This window comes from Equus quagga, chromosome 2, assembly GCF_021613505.1.
Source record: "Equus quagga isolate Etosha38 chromosome 2, UCLA_HA_Equagga_1.0, whole genome shotgun sequence".
Lineage (NCBI taxonomy): Eukaryota > Metazoa > Chordata > Mammalia > Perissodactyla > Equidae > Equus > Equus quagga.
In genome coordinates this window covers 109,916,973-109,937,306 of record NC_060268.1, presented here as the reverse complement: position 1 = coordinate 109,937,306, position 20,334 = coordinate 109,916,973, and the positions used below count along the sequence as shown (strand labels likewise).

Sequence of the window (20,334 nt, the reverse complement as noted above, 5' to 3'; positions counted from 1 at the left end):
TGAAGAGTTTATAATCCCAAAGGAATAATCCCAGATTTTTTTCTCCTCATTTATCTTTCCTCCTCCTCCTATTTAACAATCTCTAGAACTGTTAGAAGCAGTACCTCTATTTGTATGTATCCTGTTTCCCCACAAAAGACAGAAAAAGAAATAAAAGTAAAAATCAGGTAAATGTGTGAAACACACACAGACTCCACCTTGGATCTACTCAATCATGGATCATTTTGTTTAAATTTCTGAGAAACCAATGGCCACATGTGTGTATATATCTACAGAAAAATGTAAAATCAGAGACAATGCATTGTAATACATTTTAACTTGGAAACAGCTTTTAGACATCTGGCTTAAAGTTACAGAATACCCTATTATTACATCTTACACCATTCTAATCGTGTCAAATGTTTACCTCAAATTTTGTGATATGTTTTTTAAATAGTTGTCAGAAAAGTAGAAGCATTTCTCATGCTTTTTAAACATAATAACCTTTGATTTGTCCTTTCTCAAAGGTGACTAGTTGTGCGTGGGTACCTGACAGTTGCCAGCTGTTTACCGGGAGCAAGTGCGGTGTCATCACAGCCTACGCAAACAGACTCACGAGCAGCACGGTAGGTCCCGCTCGTTCTGTGGTTGTTTGGGATTTTCATGTCAGTGAGGCCAATATAAGCTTGATGAAGTATAATTCACTTTGTATAAGATTAACTTAAAATTTTTGTACTTTAATCTTTTCTTCACATAAGCTCTTAAAATGTGAAAGGTCACATATCTAACTCTTTAGTTTTAGGTTTATTAGAATCACAAAAAATTCTGAAAATAATTGTGAAGGTCTTATTTTTTGGTGTCAGAGACAGATAGTATTTTGAGTTATCATCTGTTTTGTATTTATGCTTTGTCATAACATTTTGATGTTTGCTTGCTGTATTCTCAGTGTCAGCTTAAGAGTATACCACAAGATTCTATAAAATTTGGAAGCTTAGAACCCCTCATGTCCAACATTCCTGTATTCTCTGGGTAAATTAAATGATAGCAAAATCCAAGTAGCCTGTCGATTTCTACCACTTACTGGAAGAAATTTTTTTTTAGCCACTTACTGAATCTCTAGAATTTGAGAATTAAATTATAAAACAGTCTAGTGAAGAAAAGAAGAACCTTGTGCAATACTTCTTTTAATTCACTGTTGCTCCCTTCTTGAATCAACTGTCTGTGGTGCCATTAAGGATAAGTGGCAAGTTTAGGGTGATAACTCAGTAATTATCATTCTAATCTAGAACTTTCTCTGTATTCTTTTTTTCTATCACAGTTTTCACCATTATATTGTTAAATACGTTTTACTGGGTAAAACCCGTATTCTTAGTATAGAATGATGCTAGGTTCCTCTTACTTTTCTGTCCAAGTTTATTCCAGTTTAAGCCCTTGTTAAGGTTCTTTGCCATGATCCTCAAGGTAGAAATGTGACCATAATATTGTTTCTATCTCTTAGCCTATGGAGCCATTAAAATGTTTTAAGCAGAGTAATATGATCCAGAATATGATTCAGTCAGCATTTTGAGACAACCGCTGTAGAGCCTGCCAGGAGAAACACTTAGAAGGGAATGAGACTGGTGGCGGGATACCAGTTAGAAGGCCGCTGCAGGCAGGCAGGCTGTGGTGGAGGGCTCCTTAGCAGGAGACAGGCACATCCCGGTTGTTGCAGGACACTGAGGTGTGCACTCTAAGACAGACGGACACACGGGTTAGAAGAGCACAGAAGAGGAACCAACCGGATGTCAGAGAGCCTGGAAAGTTACACGTGAGCTGGATCTTAAAGGATCATTTGAGCTAAGTGGAGAAAAGAGGAAAGAGTATTTCAGGAAAGGAAACTAACAGTATGGGATAAAAGGCTTGGTAATTTGGGGCATGGTGAATACTTTTGTGTGTAGTTTAGAGTGTAGCCTGCTGGGGAGGAGTGGGGAGAACAGGCCAGGAAGAGCGGATTGAGGTGAGCTTCTCATATGCCGTTGTAGAAAGAGGGCTAAAGAGTCTGAGCAGAGGAGAGTCCTAACTTTTGGAATGTCTCATTTTTACCCCCAAAGACCTAAAATGGATGTTAATTTTATAACATCTCTAATATTTATTGCTACTATCGCCTTTCATCTTCTGAGCTCACCCTTTTGTTTCCTTTTTCCTACAAATATATTCTAGTCACTGCTGCTAGAGCAGTTGTCTGCTCGTGTACTCAGGGAATTTTGCACCATACCATAGACACTTATTTAAAAACTACCTTCATCTTTTGTTTTTTATTTCCTCTTGCTTTTCCCAACATTTTGAACAGCCTTGTTCTTAGTTTTCCTTACTTCCATTCTCCGTATAATTTTAATTTTTAATCCTACACTAACACAATGTGTAGTATAGGTTAAAAAAAAATAAGTTGTTAGTAATTGTGCACAGCATAGCTTTGAATATAGCAGATAAAAAGTATAGCTATTATAATTTGAATATAGCAAGACATGCTTTTTAGTTTTGAGTTATTGTAGGCTTGTGAAGTCTTATTTTTCTTACTTTCCCTCTGTTATGTATTTGCCTGAAAGTAGATTTTTCAGCTTATTTATAAAGGTTTTCGTTTTCTCCTAAGTATTAATAGTATTAGGTAATCAGGTCTTGAGATTAACAGTTACTATTTAAACCATGTCCAGAAATGCATCGTAGCCGTGTGGTTTTATCATTGTTTTATTTGAGGAGAGGTTACTTGGGTTTTTGTAGATGTTGCTGTGGTTGCCTTCTCTCAGGGACTGTCTCACCATTTTGGCGTCACTAGAGCTGCAGCTGTGACCCTGTGCCTGAGGTTAGCAGGAGGCACCTGATATTCACTAGTTTTTGTTCTCCCAACTCACTAAAGGCCAGGGTTCTACAAATATTTATGTTCTCATTTATGTTGGCTTTAACACAGACGAAAAACAGGCTCCCCAGGTGCCGGATAGAATACGACCAAAATAATTGTTGGAAAATATTTTCAAGGGGTCTTATGAAATACCTTCCATAAGTCACTTATATATTAGAGAAGAATATATATCTTTTATATATTTTATCTTTTATCTTATAAAAGTGTTAGGTGATTTTAAAATAGTTGCTCGAGTTATTTTTTTCACTAATTAAATAGTGTGGCCACATCATCTTCATTTACGTAAACAGCTGTATTTCTCTTCTCTAAATTGTAGTGGTAGGAGATTATATATGCAGTTTATCCAAGGTAATATTATGTCATTCAAGAGCAATTTTTAAAAGAAGTAGGCCAGCACAAGATTCCTGCTCTACCCATGCAAATTACTTTCTGATCCATCAGGGAATCACTAGTAACGCTCACTCTTGTAGTCGTTAAAGTGCAAAGTCTATCCAGTTATCAGCAGCTCCTGTAGGGGCCCTGTATTGTGTTTACCCCATAAATATTATTCATGGTCGTGGAGAAAAAAAATACACACACACACACATATGTGCATATACATATGTATGTGTATAAACATATATAAATATACATGTGTGAACTCCCGAGCCAGAGAGGTGAATAAGCAGGAAAGGGGCTTTAGCCTGGAGAGCATTTGTCAATCCTGGACTATTGACCCTGTCCTTGGACAGCCTCTTGTGAGAGGAATGGAAAACAGTGCCCAAGGACAGAACAAGCTGGGGAGTCCCAAGGAAGCCCTTCTCCAAAATGCTGGTCCCTAAAGGGCTATATCCTAGGAGTGAGGATGAGGCTGATGGGACCAACTCTTGCATAGAATTATGGCTTGGGCTGGAATTCCCTGATTAGTCCAGGATCCTCAAGACTTGACTTTGGGTAAGGTGTCCCTAGACTGTTATGGTGGTCCAGGTCATACTTGCATTCTATTCCACAAATAGAGGAATTTCTACAAATAACTTTTTAATGTAATGACAAGTATACAAAACCAGGCACACAAATTTGCAGATAGAAAATGAATATGTGAAAAAGCTAAAGTTGGTTATAATAAGAGAAATGCAATTTAAAGCAACCTTGATTGCCATTTAAAACCTGGGAAATGTTCATAGATTTAGAATGAAAAGTGAGTCACAAACTAAAATGCTGCAGAGCTCAAGCAGAGAATGAAGGGGCTGGGCCTTTTAGGGCAGGGAATTCCTCTGTCCTAGGGACCTGAAGCATGCTCTGAAAGAGTTCTGGGCACATCTCCTTGGCCCTGCAGACTCCTGGCCCTGTGCGGAGGGTCACAGTCAGGAGAGCCAGAAGAGGCCCAGACCCAGGACTCTTGCCCTTGCTAAAAGCCCATCTGGTTGCTGTGATTGTGTTCACTTGAAGGTCACGTGCCCTAGCTAAACAGAAGCAACTGCTACACAGCTCAAGCCACTTGTGCCAAGGAAGAATGTGAGCCTGGTGTTGCCTAGTTGTTTGATTCTTTAAATGTAAAATATGTATTTATATGTAGGCGAAACACTAAACTACATAGCACTTAAAGCAGATGACGTGCAGCTAGGATATCAACACAGATCTGTTGAAATCAAAAGATCAATATTGTTTCAAAACAATGGAGAGCAAAAAGGCAAGATGCAGAAGATACCTAAAGAATAACACCACATACATAAAGTTTATCAACATGAGAAACAATACAGTATGTCGTTCACGGTTATAGTAACATATAGTAGAATATATGTTCCACATGCATGGGAAACATAAATACAATTGAGGACAGTAGTAACTTCTGACAAGGGAGAGGAAATAGGAGGTAGAACAACACACAAACTATGTAATGTTTAATGGTATCTTTATTTAAAAAATAAACTGATCATATAAAATGTTAAGATTAGTTTGAGTGGTCACTATACAGCTTTTTATTACGCTTATTCTTTCTACTTTTCTATATTCTTTGAAGTGCAAGTATTGAAATACTTTATGACAATAAACAGCTAGCCTAATGATAACAAGAGTCAAACCCCGTGTGGACATCTGGCATCTGTGAGTCAATGTGGACCTTGGAACATCAGTTTGCAACCTGTGATTTAGAAAATCAATCCATAACTATTGACAAGGAATGGTGGTATTAGTATTCATCACCATTGGTGGCATCATGAATTGATGCAAAGCCTTTGAAAAGTACACTGTCAAGAACTATAAAATTAGTAATATTTATAACCAACTAGTAAGATTTCTGGAAATGTATTCTAAAGAAATATTCAGAGGAGGAGCAAAACTTTTATCCATGAAACATTTAATTATGGCATCTATAATTTTGAAAAATTCAGCAACAATTTTAAATTTTATCAATAAAGCATACTCAAGTATATTATGGTATATTAACTATATAGAATATTATAACACCATTAAAAATAATTTTGAAGACAAAGTAAAAAATGGAAAATGCTTATGCAAGAATGTATAAAATAAATAGAAAATAATTTGTATGGCAATAATCAAAATTATAAAAATACATGTATATTCGGACAAAGACTGGAAAAGAATAGACAAAAATGGAAAGCATATTAGCCGGTGAAATTATGGGCAATTAAAAAAATTTTTAAGGTTTATTAGTTTTACTCTAGAAAAAATTGAACTGAATTGGATTGAAAAATGATATGTTTGAGAAGAATGTTTGAGTCACTTCAGTTTTTCTTTTTGAGATACAGTACTAGGATACCATTTGTACTAGGATACCATCTGTCCTCAATTGTATTTATGTTTCCCATGCATGTGGAACATATATTCTGTTTGTTTTTTTTTTTTTTATTAATGTTATGATAGATTACAACCTTGTGAGATTTCAGTTGTACATTTTTGTTAGTCATGTTGTGAGTACACCACTTCCCCCTCCGTACCCTCCCCCCACCCCCCCTTTTCCCTGGTAACCACCGATCAGATCTCCTTCTCAATATACTAATTTCCACCTATGAGTGGAGTCATATAGAGTTCGTCTTTCTCTGACTGACTTATTTCGCTTAACATAATGCCCTCGAGGTCCATCCACGTTGTTGTGAATGGGCCAATTTCGTCTTTTTTTATGGCTGAGTAGTATTCCATTGTGTATATATACCACATCTTCTTTATCCAATCATCAGTTTCTGGGCATGTAGGCTGGTTCCACGTCTTGGCTATTGTAAATAATGCTGCGATGAACATAGGGGTGCAACGGACTCTTGAGATATCTGATATCAGGTTCTTAGGATAGATACCCAGTAATGGGATGGCTGGGTCATAGGGTATTTCTATTTTTAACTTTTTGAGAAATCTCCATACTGTTTTCCATAGTGGCTGTACCAGTTTGCATTCCCACCAACAGTGTATGAGGGTTCCTCTTTCTCCACAACCTCTCCAACATTTGTCGTTGTTGGTTTTGGATGTTTTTGCCAATCTAACGGGGGTAAGGTGATATCTTAGTGTAGTTTTGATTTGCATTTCCCTGATGATTAGCGATGATGAACATCTTTTCATGTGTCTATTGGCCATATTCATATCTTCTTTTGAGAAATGTCTGTTCATGTCCTCTGCCCATTTTTTGATCGGGTTGTTTGTTTTTTTGTTGTTAAGCAGTGTGAGTTCTTTGTATATTATGGAGATTAACCCTTTGTCGGATAAGTGGCTTGTAAATATTTTTTCCCAATTAGTGAGCTGTTTTTTTGTTTCAATCCTGTTTTCCCTTGCCTTGAAGAAGCTCTTTAGTCTGATGAAGTCCCATTTGTTTATTCTTTCTATTGTTTCCCTCAACTGAGGAGTTACAGTGTCCGAAAAGATTCTTTTGAAACTGATGTCAAAGAGTGTACTGCCTATATTCTCTTCCAAAAGACTTATTGTCTCAGGCCTAATCTTTAGGTCTTTGATCCATTTTGAGTTTATTTTGGTGTGTGGTGAAAAAGAATGGTCAATTTTCAATCTTTTGCATGTGGCTGTCCAGTTTTCCCAGCACCATTTGTTGAAGAGACTTTCTTTTCTCCATTGTAGGCCCTCTGCTCCTTTGTCGAAGATTAGCTGTCCATAGATGTGTGGTTTTATCTCTGGGCTTTCAATTCTGTTCCATTGATCTGTGGACCTGTTTTTGTACCAGTACCATGCTGTTTTGATCACTGTAGCTTTGTAGTATGTTTTGAAATCGGGGATTGTGATTCCGCCGGCTTTGTTTTTCTTGCTCAGGATTGCTTTAGCAATTCGCGGTCTTTTGTTCCCCCATATGAATTTTAGGATTGTTTGTTCAATTTCTGTGAAGAATGTTCTTGGGACTCTGATTGGGATAGCATTGAATCTGTATATTGCTTTAGGTAGTATGGACATTTTAACTATGTTTATTCTTCCAATCCATGTGCAAGGAATGTTTTTCCATTTGTCATGGTTTTTATCTTATACTTTACTTTTAATTTCAGCCTTCAGAGATAGAAATGGAGTCTCAGATACATCTCTACGGGCACACAGAAGAGATAACCAGCTTATTTGTTTGCAAACCATACAGTATAATGATAAGTGTGAGCAGAGATGGAACTTGCATCATATGGGATCTAAACAGGTACAGAAGAAGATCTCCAACTCAAACGTAGCTCTCTTTAATGTTTCAGTTCTTACTGTATGAAATAGATGCACTAAAATAATATCCTTACCTTAGAATAATTTTAAACATGAAATACGAACTTTACCTTTGTAATCTTAGTGAAATCCAAAGATCAGTTAGGAATGCCTTATGGATAAGAAGTACATGTACTAAGGAAAAGAATTATACAAATAAAAGAATATAATTATATTTAATATGATATGAAAATTCATGTCTTTGGTTTCAGGTTGTGCTATGTACAAAGTCTGGCCGGACACAAAAGCCCTGTCACGGCTGTCTCTGCCAGTGAAACTACAGGTGACATTGCCACTGTGTGTGATTCAGGTGAGCTAGCCCCAAAACCACAGCACAGGGTGGAGGCGCTAAGAGTGCATCGGCCAGCTGGTTACATCATAGGTTAAACTGTTAGGTTACAGCTCTCAGGTCCCTGCCAGGCTAAAGAACTCTGGTAATGGCACGTATGCATATTGAAATACAGTAAGGTCCAAGATTGAATTCATCAATTTAGGCATCAATTTATGCAAAAGTTCGTTGTCATAATTTAACTTTTTTCTGATATATGTAATATTGCATTTGAACACATGTAAGTTAAGCAAATTATTGTTACATAATTTTCTGACTTTTCTTGGTTTTTGTTCTTCTGTCCTTTTTTGGTGTTGCTTTTTAACTACTAACTTTGCTACCTTCCTCCTGACTAAATGAAAAACATCAGCAGGTGATCAACTTTGAATATATGTCTTCTAGTTCCTGAGAGACAACAATAGTATAGTTAAGAAATAGAGGTATAATTTGCCTTAAAATTTACATGACAAAGATATATCTCCTAATTAAAGGTCTTGTTTTTGGTTTTTATTTTTTCATGTATACATATATAAAAACTTGATGCATCAAGCAGGAAAAAACAGATGAAAAGTTCATGAATTTTCTGTCTGCATTTCTATTCTTAAGGATCTTAAAATTGAAAGGATCCTTTGAAGACTGTTTCTTTCTGTCCACTCAGTATAAAATATCTTCAACACATGTACAGTGGGTGCTCCTCTATCCTTGGCTTGCATTTCTGATATTGTTCGTTTTTTTCTGACACCAAATATGTGGTATCTTTCCAAATACCAGACAGTTCTCCAATTCTCTAACACCAATGGGCGTCCAACAATGCAATTCGATCCTGACGCTAACGACTTGAAATTAGCAAGTTTGGGAATTCCCAACACTCCCCACCAGGTTCAGTAATCCTCTAGAATGACTCACAGAACTTAGTAAAACACTATACTTATTACTGTAGTTTATTATAAACAATAGAAATGAGCAGCCAGGTGAAGAGGGACCTCTGGTGAGATTGGGGGTCTTTCCCTGTGGAGTGAGAGTGCACCACCCTCCTGGCTCGTGACTGTGTTCACCAACTCGGAAACTCTCCTAACCCTGTTGTCTAGGGGTTTCTCTGAGGTTTTGCTCTGTAGGCGTGGTTGATTAAATCATTGGCCGGGGGTAACTGAGCTCCATCTCCAGCTCCTCCCAGGAGGTGGGAAGATGTTCTAAGTTCTAACCCTCTGATCACATGGTTGGTTTTTCTGGTGACTGTTTCCCATCCGGAAGCTGTCTAGGGCCTCCCCCAGCGGGAGTCATCTCATTAGTATCCTAAGGCAGTAAAATTACAAGAGTTTTAGTAGCTTTATGCCAGGAACCTGGAAGAAAGACCAAATATTTATTTTGTTATATCACAGATATCTCTTGGAGTTTTATTGTTGTTTTTACAAAACATGCATTCAATCTTTTATTCACGAAAAGTAATGTCTTCAGTCATGCTTAAATATTTCAGAGGTGAAATGTTTGCCAATCTTAGCCCCCAGTCATAAAGTAACGTCATGAAAACATTTTATTTCCTAATCATCATAACTAAGGGGATCTCAAACGGTTGACTTTGGTAATCTGTACAATTGTGGGCAAATGATTGATGACTTTGCTGATTATTCTTCCTTAATGTGTACATTAGCAGCTTTTAGTGTGTCATATCAAGAGGGATCTAGGGGAATAACAGAATGGTTATTTATAGAGAATTCTCTACTTTCTTGTTTTGGCAACATTTGAAGTTAGGACTGATGCTGAGGGAGCTGAATTTTGTAAAGTTAATTACTTTCCTCCTGCCAGTGGTGATTTATATCTGTGATATTATATTAGCTAGTCACATGGGAACAAGAAACAAAATTACTTTTGCTGCAATTACCAACTTACTAGTAGGGTATTCAGGTGTCTCTAGGCAGCACACAATGCAATAGAGTGATGGCCAGAACTTTTATTTCCAATTTGAACAAAAAGTTCTCAACTTTTTTAAGGCCTCTTGATACACGTATAAGGGAAGTCATAAAGAGCATTTAGTATATAGACAACATAATAAAAATAATGATTTTTTAAAAGAGAGGCCAAATTTATGTTCTATGACTCAGACTAGAGTTCATCCTCCTATTTTTATAGTCCAAGAAGGGAAGAAAGGTATCAAATTTATCCTACCCACAGTCTTGACCCTTTAGTGAGTACTGTCCAAGTAACTTTGAAATCAAAATTAAAAATAAAAAAAATAAATGTGTATATATGTTATATGTGTGTGTGTGTGTATTTAGGTAATCTCAGAAATTTATGCATTGGGACTGAAGTTACACTGGCAAGCTCATTCCTCCTGATCCTAATTCCTAGCATTTATTATGGAATGTGGTTTTTATAGTGATAAGATGTGAAGTTTATTAAACTATATAAATATTATAATTGATGATTTCTTTATTTTTTTAAATCATTCTGCCACTGGATCAAAATGTATGCCTTTTAACTAGGGTTCATAACCTGGTCATGTGTTGCCTGTGGCATTATAAAATTAATATAATATTCTAAGATTCAAGAGAGGGGGTGGTCCTCCAATTTATTTTAATTTTGGTGAAGATGTATGGGAAGAATAGAGTTTTTTTCAGGAATGCGTAGCTTTCTGACTTTTAGTTGATGTGCTAAATTATACATGATATCAGTTTAGTAACTTGATATTGGGTAAGGGCCTTGATTTTTTTTTTTTTTTTTTTGATATTTACAATCTCAGGCAGATGAGTAGTTACTTGGTTTTGCGGTAGCCCAAGTTGCCAGGTGATCTGCTAGGGTAATTTTTTGCCTATTAAGTTCCATACCATACTTCAGAGAGTCCAGGACCACATTTAGATTTTTTGCTTTGAAGGACTAAGCCATGCAGTAGCTATGGATTACAATGACCAACCCCTACATCAATATCTTTTATGGATATCTATCCAATGACTTTACTAAGCCTTCTAACTTTACTGGTACACATCTGGTTAGTTTATATATTTTTTAAATCTTATCAGATAGTAAATTCAAGAGTGAAATGTAGACTACTCATGGAAAAGATGTTTATCTTCTACAATTACATTTCTTTAGCATATTGAGTCCTCTACATCTTGATGCTTTATTTAGATTGTCTCTCCTAATCAATGTTCTGCAATGGGAAGTCTTAGTAGAACACTGAGCATTTTTTAATCTGTGTGTGTGAGTTAAAATATATTTAACATAAAAGTTGCCATTTAAACCATTTTAAAGTATACAATTCAGTGGCATTATTACATTCACAGTGTTGTGCAACCATCACCACCATCTATTTCAAAAACTTTTTCCTCACTCCAAACAAAAACTCTGTAACCGTAACTCCCCATTCTTCCCTCCCCCACAACTCCTGGTAACCTCTGTTCTACTTTCTGTCTCTATGAATTTGCCTATTCTAGGTACCTCCTATAAGTGAAATCATACAATATTTGTCCTTTTGTGTCTGGCTTATTTCACTTAGCATAATTTTCAAGGTTCATCCATGTTGTAGCATATGTCAGAACTTTATTACTTTTGATGGCTGAATAATATTCCATTGTATAGACATACTACATTTTGTTTATCCATTCATCTGTTGATGGATATTTGGATTGTTTCCACCTTTTGGCTATTGTAAATAATGCTGCAACACACTGGGCACTTTGGTTTGTGATATTTGAAGGTCTTTAGCCTATCTTTAAATAAAGAAGCATTTCCAATATTTGTTTCTTTGCTATAAAATATGAAATATTTTCATTGCCTTAATAAAGGAGGGAAATTTTCTACTTTTACGTTAGTCCTAATGGTGAGATAAAATTAAGTTAGTAACACTATGCCATCAAAATTTAATCATGCCTCTACACCTCTCTCTTTATCAGCATGAGAATATTTCTCCAAAGAAGGCTGGACGCATCATCCTGAGGCCCCAAATCAGCAGCCCCATTTTATAGAGGATGGCAAGCACTTATTGCCTCCTCTACTCCCTGGAAAGCTAGAAGCAGTTTGGTTACTCATGGTCTTTGGAAAGAAAAAATTAGTTTAATAAGACAATGACTGTCTAAGATTCAATCTTAGACAGTCTGAAGAATTTGATTTTTTTTTAAGGATTAGTTTTTATCTCAGTTAACTTTTACAGTAACTTTTTTTTTCTTCAGAAGTCACATAAGTCACTTCTTATAGTTGGTTTCACAGAATATTTTCTTCTCTTTTTGGAGATTGTTTAGATTTCTAGGTACTTTCAAATTCAGATTTGGTAGTTCATATGCTGAAATATTATGATTAACACAACAATTTGTGATTGATTTACCTTGTTGCTCTACAGTATAGTTTTTCCCCCCACTGGTCACTGTCTCTAGATAAATATGCAAAGCTCTGTATGACTTATAATGTAGTAATTCCAATGAGACAGCCTTCAGTCATGAGTTGCACATTATCCTCATCACTAAAACGGATGAGTTTGGCCCTAGCGATACCCTCTGGGGCCCACTGGCGGGGGGGGTGCTCTGAGACTCCCACTCTCTGCTGACCTGCGGGGTGATTTTGGTGTTTTAGCTGGTGGAGGCAGTGACCTCAGACTCTGGACAGTGAACGGGGACCTCGTGGGACACGTCCACTGCAGAGAGATCATTTGTTCTGTCGCTTTCTCTAACCAGCCCGAGGGCGTATCTATCAACGTGATTGCTGGGGGATTAGAGAATGGAGTTGTAAGGTAAGAGGAGTTTAGATTCTCATTGTCTGCTTTGTTCAGGAAGACCAGTAGTTTCAAAAATTAATTTTTAATATCTAGGTATGTTAATATTTAAGAGATTTAAAATCACCTTCAGGTATATGTTCTTCACTTATTCCGGTTTTATTTCTAAATAATGAAGATAGCTTTAGTGCAGCTTTGAAATTTTATGTTGTTTGTTAACTATAAAAGATTAACAATATGAAAATATACAGAATTAAGTTTTCTTGTCCCCACACCCACCCCCTGCAAACTTTCCAGAAGTAACTACTGTTGATCGTTTATTGTGTTTCCTTCCAGATGATTCATAACAAATATGTAGGCTTTTTAGTGAAGGAAATTTTAGTTTGCGTAATTAGATGATGTCTTTTTCCCCCTCTAGGCTATGGAGTACGTGGGACCTAAAGCCTGTGCGGGAAATTACATTTCCTAAATCAAATAAGCCTATTGTAAGGTAAACTCCCTCCCCCCACATTTTTCATACTAGACTTTGTGGCTGTATTTTTGTTAGAGATATTAAAGCACACAGACCTAAAGAAATATGTGATGAGAGTCACTATAAACAGCCGATGAACAGTTGTAATCAAACACCAGGCTGTCCTGGACCCAGTGGAAGAGGAGGCACAGTCCTTATCTTTATGGAGCTTAAAATTTGAGTCAGGAGCTCAGGGTCAACAGAAGGGAGGCTGGGACAGTGCCCAGGGAGGGCCTCTTGAATTATAGAAGCTGTGTTTTTTTCCTTCCTTATGGAAAATAGCATAATGGTGATTGATAGCTCTAGTAGTGTGCTTTGCTCTGTTAACAAATCCGAGGTTAAAAACTCAATTGGAAGTAAGTGATTTAAATTTTACTTTTCTAAAATAAATTTATATTCAATATACTAACTTTAAAGTTTAATGAAGCTAAGTTAATTATTTATTAATGTTACATTTTTACCCTTTCCTCTTTCAGGGAAATGAAATATCTCAAACTTGTCAGCAGGGCAGTTAAACTATATTAAAATTACAGTTGCAACCAGTGAGTTGTAGGCAGTCATTTCGTTCGTCTCTCTGCTCCAGTAAAGACGTCTTAACTTCTTTACTGTAATTTCTATATGATCACCAATATGCTAATACAACTTTAAGAGATAATATACAAATGGGATTTTTTTTTGCAGCCTTACATTTTCCTGTGATGGCCACCATTTGTACACAGCAAACAGTGATGGGACCGTCATTGCCTGGTGTCGAAAGGACCAGCAGCGCTTGAAACAGCCAATGTTCTACTCCTTCCTTAGCAGCTATGCAGCTGGATGAACGAGAAAGAAGTTCGCTTTCTCCAAAGCACTTTAACTCCACGCTAGATTGTTTGACTTCACAAGATTTAGGAGGTTAAACCTGAAAAAATGGATGGCCAAACAAACCATCCAAATAATGCTAGAATCTATTCCTCTGCACAAAATGCTGCAGGCTCACAAGGTCCTGGAGGAAAGTTTTGTTCTAATTTAGTGATAATCTGGAGGGCCCTGCCAGTGTGCACTAACCAACAAGACTTAAGTCTTGCATGGTAAATTAAAATCGTATTCTTAAAGGTTTTTCCACAAGGGTGTTCTAAAGAAAAGATTAGGGTCTCTCCTTTTTCCTTTCTCTCTTATTTCAAAAGAGCCAGTAGAATTGGCTTAAACTGGTCAGCTAATTGTTTATATAAAATACTCTGAAGAATTATATTTAAAAAGTTTTGGGGCCGGCCCCATGGCCAAGCGGTTAACTTCTTGCGCTCCGCTGCGGCGGCCCAGGGTTTCACTGGTTCGGATCCTGGGCGCGGACATGGCACCCCTCATCAGGCCATGCTAAGGTGGCATCCCACATGCTACAACTAGAAGGACCCAGAACTAAAATATACAACTATGTACTGGAGGGCTTTGGGGAGAAAAAGCAGAAAAAAAAAAAGATTGGCAACAGTTGTTAGCTCAGGTGCCAATTATTTAAAAAAAAAAAAAAGGTTTTATGCTGAGATAACCGCCCCCTGCCCCGAAAAAAGGAAAGAAAAGGATAAAGAATTCAGTACCTGACAGTTGCTTTCTTTGAGAAGTGAAGTGAATTATTCGGTCGGTGCCTCTGCAGCAGACATTTCACGGAGAATATGAGTATTAAAACTAAAGAATCTCAATGTTAGGCAGTTTTTGCCAGTTGCCTTCTTAGCTCAGAGTAGAACCAGAACTTTTTGAGAGCCACAACAACACAGGTATCTTTGATTTCAGACACATTCTGTTTCTTCATCAAAATTCCACTTAAAATCCATAACACTAGATAATGAATAGCTTAGTTGAGTCACTAAGATTTAAACACAATGATAATTCTTTCAATATCTGCCATTTACAGAGCATTGAATACTTAACTGTTTGCAATAGAAATCCTCCATTATGCAGAAAGTTTGCACAGATATTAATAATACAGTCTAGATGAGGCACTGTGTCTAATGTTGAAGACGAGTTTTCTTCCCCAACACAGAGTTACAAAGAAGAGGAGACAGCTTACTTTGTTTTAAACAAGAGGCAGAATAATTCTTTCAGGAAACAGTTTCCACTGTTTCTGCTCACTTATACTACCTGAGAATTCTAGGAACAACATAAAAATCTAAATGTATGCCACAGCAAACTTACACGCCATAAAAACAGAGTTCCTAACAGTCTTGGAATGGTCTATCTCTACCGTGATAGTGTGGCTACATTTGTCCTTGGGGTGCTGCTTTATTGGCTTTGAAGACACTGTAAAATAAGCTTAGTAATATGTTACTGTGGGGTGAAAATATGTGTTCCTGCCTAAGAATAATTCGTGTGTTTGTTATGGAAATTTAATTCATATGGTGTTTACAGAACTACTTTTGTAACTTCCAGACTTTCTAAACCATTCTGCTTAAAAACTGTATAAAATGCAATTCTGAAGTCTCTGCTGTCAGGATAAGTGCAAGAGGAAGCAGTGGCCACGTCTGCTTGCAACTGTAAACCACTTCCGTAGCAACCGTAGAACACGTCACAGGCTGCACTTTGATCCTGGTCTACACAGACCAGGTATTAACTCTGAAGTCCAGATAGGTGCAGAGGTAAGATGATTCCTATTCACGTTGAAGTGATTTGCTTTGTTTAAAAAAAAATGCAGCTATTGTCTAGCTTTCATTTTTCTACTGAGGACTTTCAATTAATCCCCTATTAAAATAGGGTTGCTACTCAGTCCTTTTTTTTTTTAAGGCTGAATTTCATCATTTATCTAAGGAGAAAATATGCAAAATAACTGGTCTTGTTAAGAGTGCAATATTATATTTTTATGTAAAAATAAAAATTAATTTGGAGGGATTATTTATTGAGCATGAAACATAATATGTATATGTTTGAAACACTTCATAATGTGCATGTTGTAGCAAACATTTCTGTAAATTATCACAAGCTCTCTTATCTTTGTATACACTGCCACTTCAAACTGGGAATAAATTTCATAAAAACAGATTTAAAGGCTGTTCTTTATACAATTTAAATATTATGACCAGACCTCAGATTGGTGGCTTCCTTTTTTGTAACCCACATAGGTTCTCTCTGTAGCTCCCCTATAAATTTATATCCCTAGAAAAGGATACCTTTCATTGCTTAATTGTGGTCTTTGTGAGAAACTTACCACCCTTACGTGGAGTTTAGACAGCAGTCCTAGTTGGGAGCAAACCACTCATTTTAAAGAAAAGACCATCTGCCCCTCCCCCAAGAGCAGATCTATATTGAGCCCCTGCTGTGCACCCGGCGCTCCATTAAGTGCTGAGGACACGTTGTTCCCTGCGCTCCTGGAGGTTGCAGGCTGGTGGAGAAACATGCTATCAGGAACAGGCAATGTGGGCAGTTAGAAAATGTGGCGAGTGCTGTGAAGGTAGAGTACAGGGTCCTCTGAGAATATAACAGGAAGAATTCGATTTAGATCAAGGAGTGTAGGAAAGCCTCTTGAGAAAGTGAAATCTTTGTTGAAACCTAGTGGATGAATAGAAATTTGACAGGTGAAGATGGGAGCAGATGTGTTCCAGACAATACATTCACAAAGGCCTGAGGCAGGAACGTCAATGAACAAAGGCCCAGGGAAGGAAAGAGCCTCCTGTATACACCTCGGCTTCTCTGGTGGCTGTTGCAAAATGGTGGGTGAATTCAACAAACAGCAGTCCAAGAACCCAGAAATATTCCTTTTTTTCTGCTTTATATCTGTGATATTTTAAGGGTTCTCAAGACTAGAGCATACCTGTTCCTAGGTGTCTGTCCCCAAAAGAACTCAGGAGCAGCCTCTGTTAGTGTAAGCCTGCCAAACTAAATGTCCCCTGCAAATCTCAGATTGACTCTTCCTTTCAACAGCGTTCATTGAATGCCGATTCTGGGCAAGCCCAGTGCTAGGTGACGGGGGAGGGGAGGGGAGAGGAGGGAAAACTTTCCAGCTCTGCAGAGCTCACACCTGGTGATCTGTGTCTTGCTATTTTGGATGGCTTGTTAAAGTTTTGAATCAAAGGAGAGCTGCAAGTTGTTCCATTCTGGTGCAAGATGGCGACATAGGAAGATCCTGAGCTCACCTCCTCCCATGGACACACTGAAGAAATCCAAAATCTAGCTGAGTGACTCCTACAGCTCAGGTGAATGAAAAAAACCCACATCGAAATGGGTAGGAGAGACTGAGATAATCTCGCCATAGACCCCACCCCTGGCTGGCAACCCACAATCAGGAGGGAACTCACAACTCCAGCTTCTTGCTGAGGCTTGAACCCCACATCTGGCACCCCAACTTTTACAACCTGCACCCAATCTAGCCAGTGGGGCTTGCATCCCCCAGACCCATAAGGCTTAGTGAACTGAGAAAATTCTTAAAGGGCTCTCGTGGACCATGACTAACCCTGGCTACCCACAAGGGCACAGTGCAGAGGCAGGCCAGACTTTCTGTAGGAGAGACCTCTTGCTTATCTTAAAAGCTTCAACCTGAGGGGCAGGCATTTAACTTAACACACATCTAGAGGCCACTGAATTACTCTCCAAAGACTGTAGAGGCCAGCAGCTGCCACCTTTGCACTCTCCTTCTGCCTTGCTCCAGGTTGCTAGTATCTCCCAGAAAGGAGCCTGTGCACATGTCTGGGGCCCCAGCTTTTGCAGCTGCCACCCAGGAGATGCTCCCTGATCACCTGGCTCTGGGGGCCAGTGGGACTTAATATTCACAGGTCCCACAGGACTGTAATAAACAGAAACAGTTCTTAACCAGCTGCCCTTCCAGGGCATAGCACAGAGGCAGCAGACAGAAACTCCCAGTCTTTCCATGAAAGAGGCCTATTGGGTTATCTTCATAGCCACAGCCTGAGGGGCAGGCTTCTAATTAAACACACATCTAGGGGCTGACTGCAATCCTCTCCAGAGACCAGGGAGGCCAGTGGGTGCCATCTTTGTGCCCTCCCTCTACCCTGCCCCAGGTCACCAGTGCCTCCAAGAAAGGAGCTTGTGCACATGTCTGGCATCCTGGCTTTGTGCCTGCCAACCAGAGGACACGGCCCTTGGTAACCTGGCTCTGGTAGCCAGTAGGGCTTGTGTTCATGAGATCAAAGGGATGGTAGCAAACAAAGAAACAGTTCTTAACTGGCTATAACCCCAGGACTCAGTGCAGAGGGTGCAGACAGAAATACCCATCTCCCAGTCCTCCCCTGAAAGAAGTATATTTGCATTAAAAGCTGCTGCCTGAGGGTCTAGCTACCAATCAACCTGAATCTGGATGCTGACTGAGATCCTCCTCTTTGGAACACTGATAGGTCTTGGCACACCCTCAGCTACTGAGAGCCACTAAGAACAAAGCCGGCTGCTTGGACAGTCACAAAGACTTGAGAGACAATCGGAAACTAGGGCAGGGTTGAACAGTAAGTTTCATCTCCTGCACAAGACCGCTCCCTCAAGACTGGGAGAGGTGGCTGCTTTATCTAATGCATAGAAACCAACACTAGGAGTCAAGGAAAATGAATAAACAAAGGAATATGTTCCCAATGAAAGAACGATAAAATTTCAGAAAAATACCTTAATGAAACAGAGATAAGTGATTTACCTGATATAGGGTTCAAAATAGCAGTCATAAAGATGCTCACTGAGGTCAGGAGAACAATTCATGAACAAAGTGAGAATTTCAACAAAGAGAAAGAAAATATAAGAAAGTACCAAACAAATCATACAGCTGAAGAACACAATAACTGCACTGAAAAATACAGTAAAGAGTTTCAACGGCAGACTAGATGACGCGCAAGAAAGGGTCAGTGAACTCAAAGACAAAGCAGTGGAACTCATCCAATCAGAGCAGCAAAAAGAGAAAAGAATGAAAAAGAGTGAAGCTAGCTTAAGGGACTTATGGTACAACATCTAGTGGACCAATATTTGCATTATATGGATCCCAGAAGGAGAAAAGAGACAGAAAGGGGCAGAAGACTTATTTGAAGAAATAATGGCTGAAAACTTCCCTAACCTTGGGAAGGAAACAGACATCTAGATCCAGAAATCCCAGTGAGTTCCAAATAAGATGAACCTAAAGAGACCCACACCAAGACGCTTAAAGTGTCAAAAGTTAAAGAGCTACAAGGTCAATATTTACGAAGGTGATTAGGGAGGAAAGAAATTCAATAGTTTAACTTATGGAGGTTGAAACTATTGGCGTTCTTGGATTATCCACATTACCCTTATTTTGCTGATTACCCTTCAACTATTCCCAGTTTGTTCCAAATTGTGGGCAAAATGTCCCCATTTGTTCCCAGTCTGTCCCAGTTCTTGGACAGCTGTATTATTTTTCAGTATACTCCTCAGGATAACACCGAATATGCTATGAAGCCAAAGCACTTCAAAATTTAACTGGCTTAAATCCTTTCACCAGGAAGACCAACTGAAAAGCCTTAGCTGTTGGGGTGGGTAGAGTAGAGGGAGGATGAAACAAAGATTTGCCATATGAAATAACAATTCAAGATTGAGGTCTGCAGTGTGCTCGGTGTCCCGCGGATCTGTCTCTTGCTTCAACAGCGTTTGGATGGAACAGACCCCTGTGGCTCCCCTTCTTCCAGCCTCCGACTACCCTCCAGCCTCTTTTCCAGTCGCAGCCTTCGGACCAACTTCTCAACCATCCTCTACCTCCGGTGGGACCCACCAATACCGTTTTTTTGAGCTCAGCTCCTTATTGCCGATGAAGCATGAGCTCCCACATTCGTCAGAATTATTCTACCGAAGTGGAGGCTGCCGTCAACCGCCTGGTCAACTTGTACCTACGGGCCTCTTACACCTACCTCTCTCTGGGCTTCTATTTCAACCGCGATGATGTGGCTCTGGAGGGCGTATGCCACTTCTTCTGCGAGTTGGCGGAGGAGAAGGGCGAATGTGCCAAGTGTCTCTTGAAGATGCAAAACCAGCATGGTGACCACGCCCTCTTCCAGGACTTGCAGAAGCCGTCCCAAGATGAGTGGGGTACAACCCTGGATGCCATGAAAGCCGCCATTGTCCTGGAGAAGAGCCTGAACCAGGCCCTTTTGGATCTGCATGCCCTGGGTTCTGCCCACGCAGACCCCCATCTCTGTGACTTCTTGGAGAGCCACTTCCTAGACGAGGAGGTGAAACTCATCAAGAAGATGGGCGACAATCTCACCAACATCCAGAGGCTCGTTGGCCCCCAAGCTGGGCTGGGCAAGTGTCTCTTTGAAAGGCTCACCCTCAAGCATGACTAG

General features: G+C 38.9%; 2 protein-coding genes across 5 annotated transcripts in view; both read left to right on the top strand.

The window, feature by feature from the left end:
• The window catches only part of LYST (lysosomal trafficking regulator), a 193,531-nt gene extending 179,125 nt beyond the window's left edge, over positions 1–14,406 (top strand). For all 4 annotated transcript variants that reach the window (XM_046651871.1, XM_046651876.1, XM_046651880.1 and 1 more), the window contains 6 exons: positions 507–605; positions 7,351–7,490; positions 7,759–7,856; positions 12,435–12,591; positions 12,992–13,063; positions 13,766–14,406. In XM_046651871.1, the coding sequence (XP_046507827.1) occupies positions 507–605; positions 7,351–7,490; positions 7,759–7,856; positions 12,435–12,591; positions 12,992–13,063; positions 13,766–13,904 (705 nt within the window). In that variant the 3' untranslated portion in view covers positions 13,905–14,406. The remainder of the gene's footprint in view (positions 1–506; positions 606–7,350; positions 7,491–7,758; positions 7,857–12,434; positions 12,592–12,991; positions 13,064–13,765) is intronic.
• Positions 14,407–19,806: 5,400 nt separating this feature from the next.
• Positions 19,807–20,334, top strand: LOC124236305 (ferritin light chain-like). Its single transcript, XM_046655184.1, has one exon. It carries the CDS (start codon positions 19,807–19,809, stop codon positions 20,332–20,334), a length of 528 nt encoding a protein of 175 aa, XP_046511140.1.

Excerpts from the sequence above, each read along its gene's own strand:
- LOC124236305 (XM_046655184.1), top strand. The coding sequence starts at position 19,807 with ATGAGCTCCCACATTCGTCAGAATTATTCTACCGAAGTGGAGGCTGCC.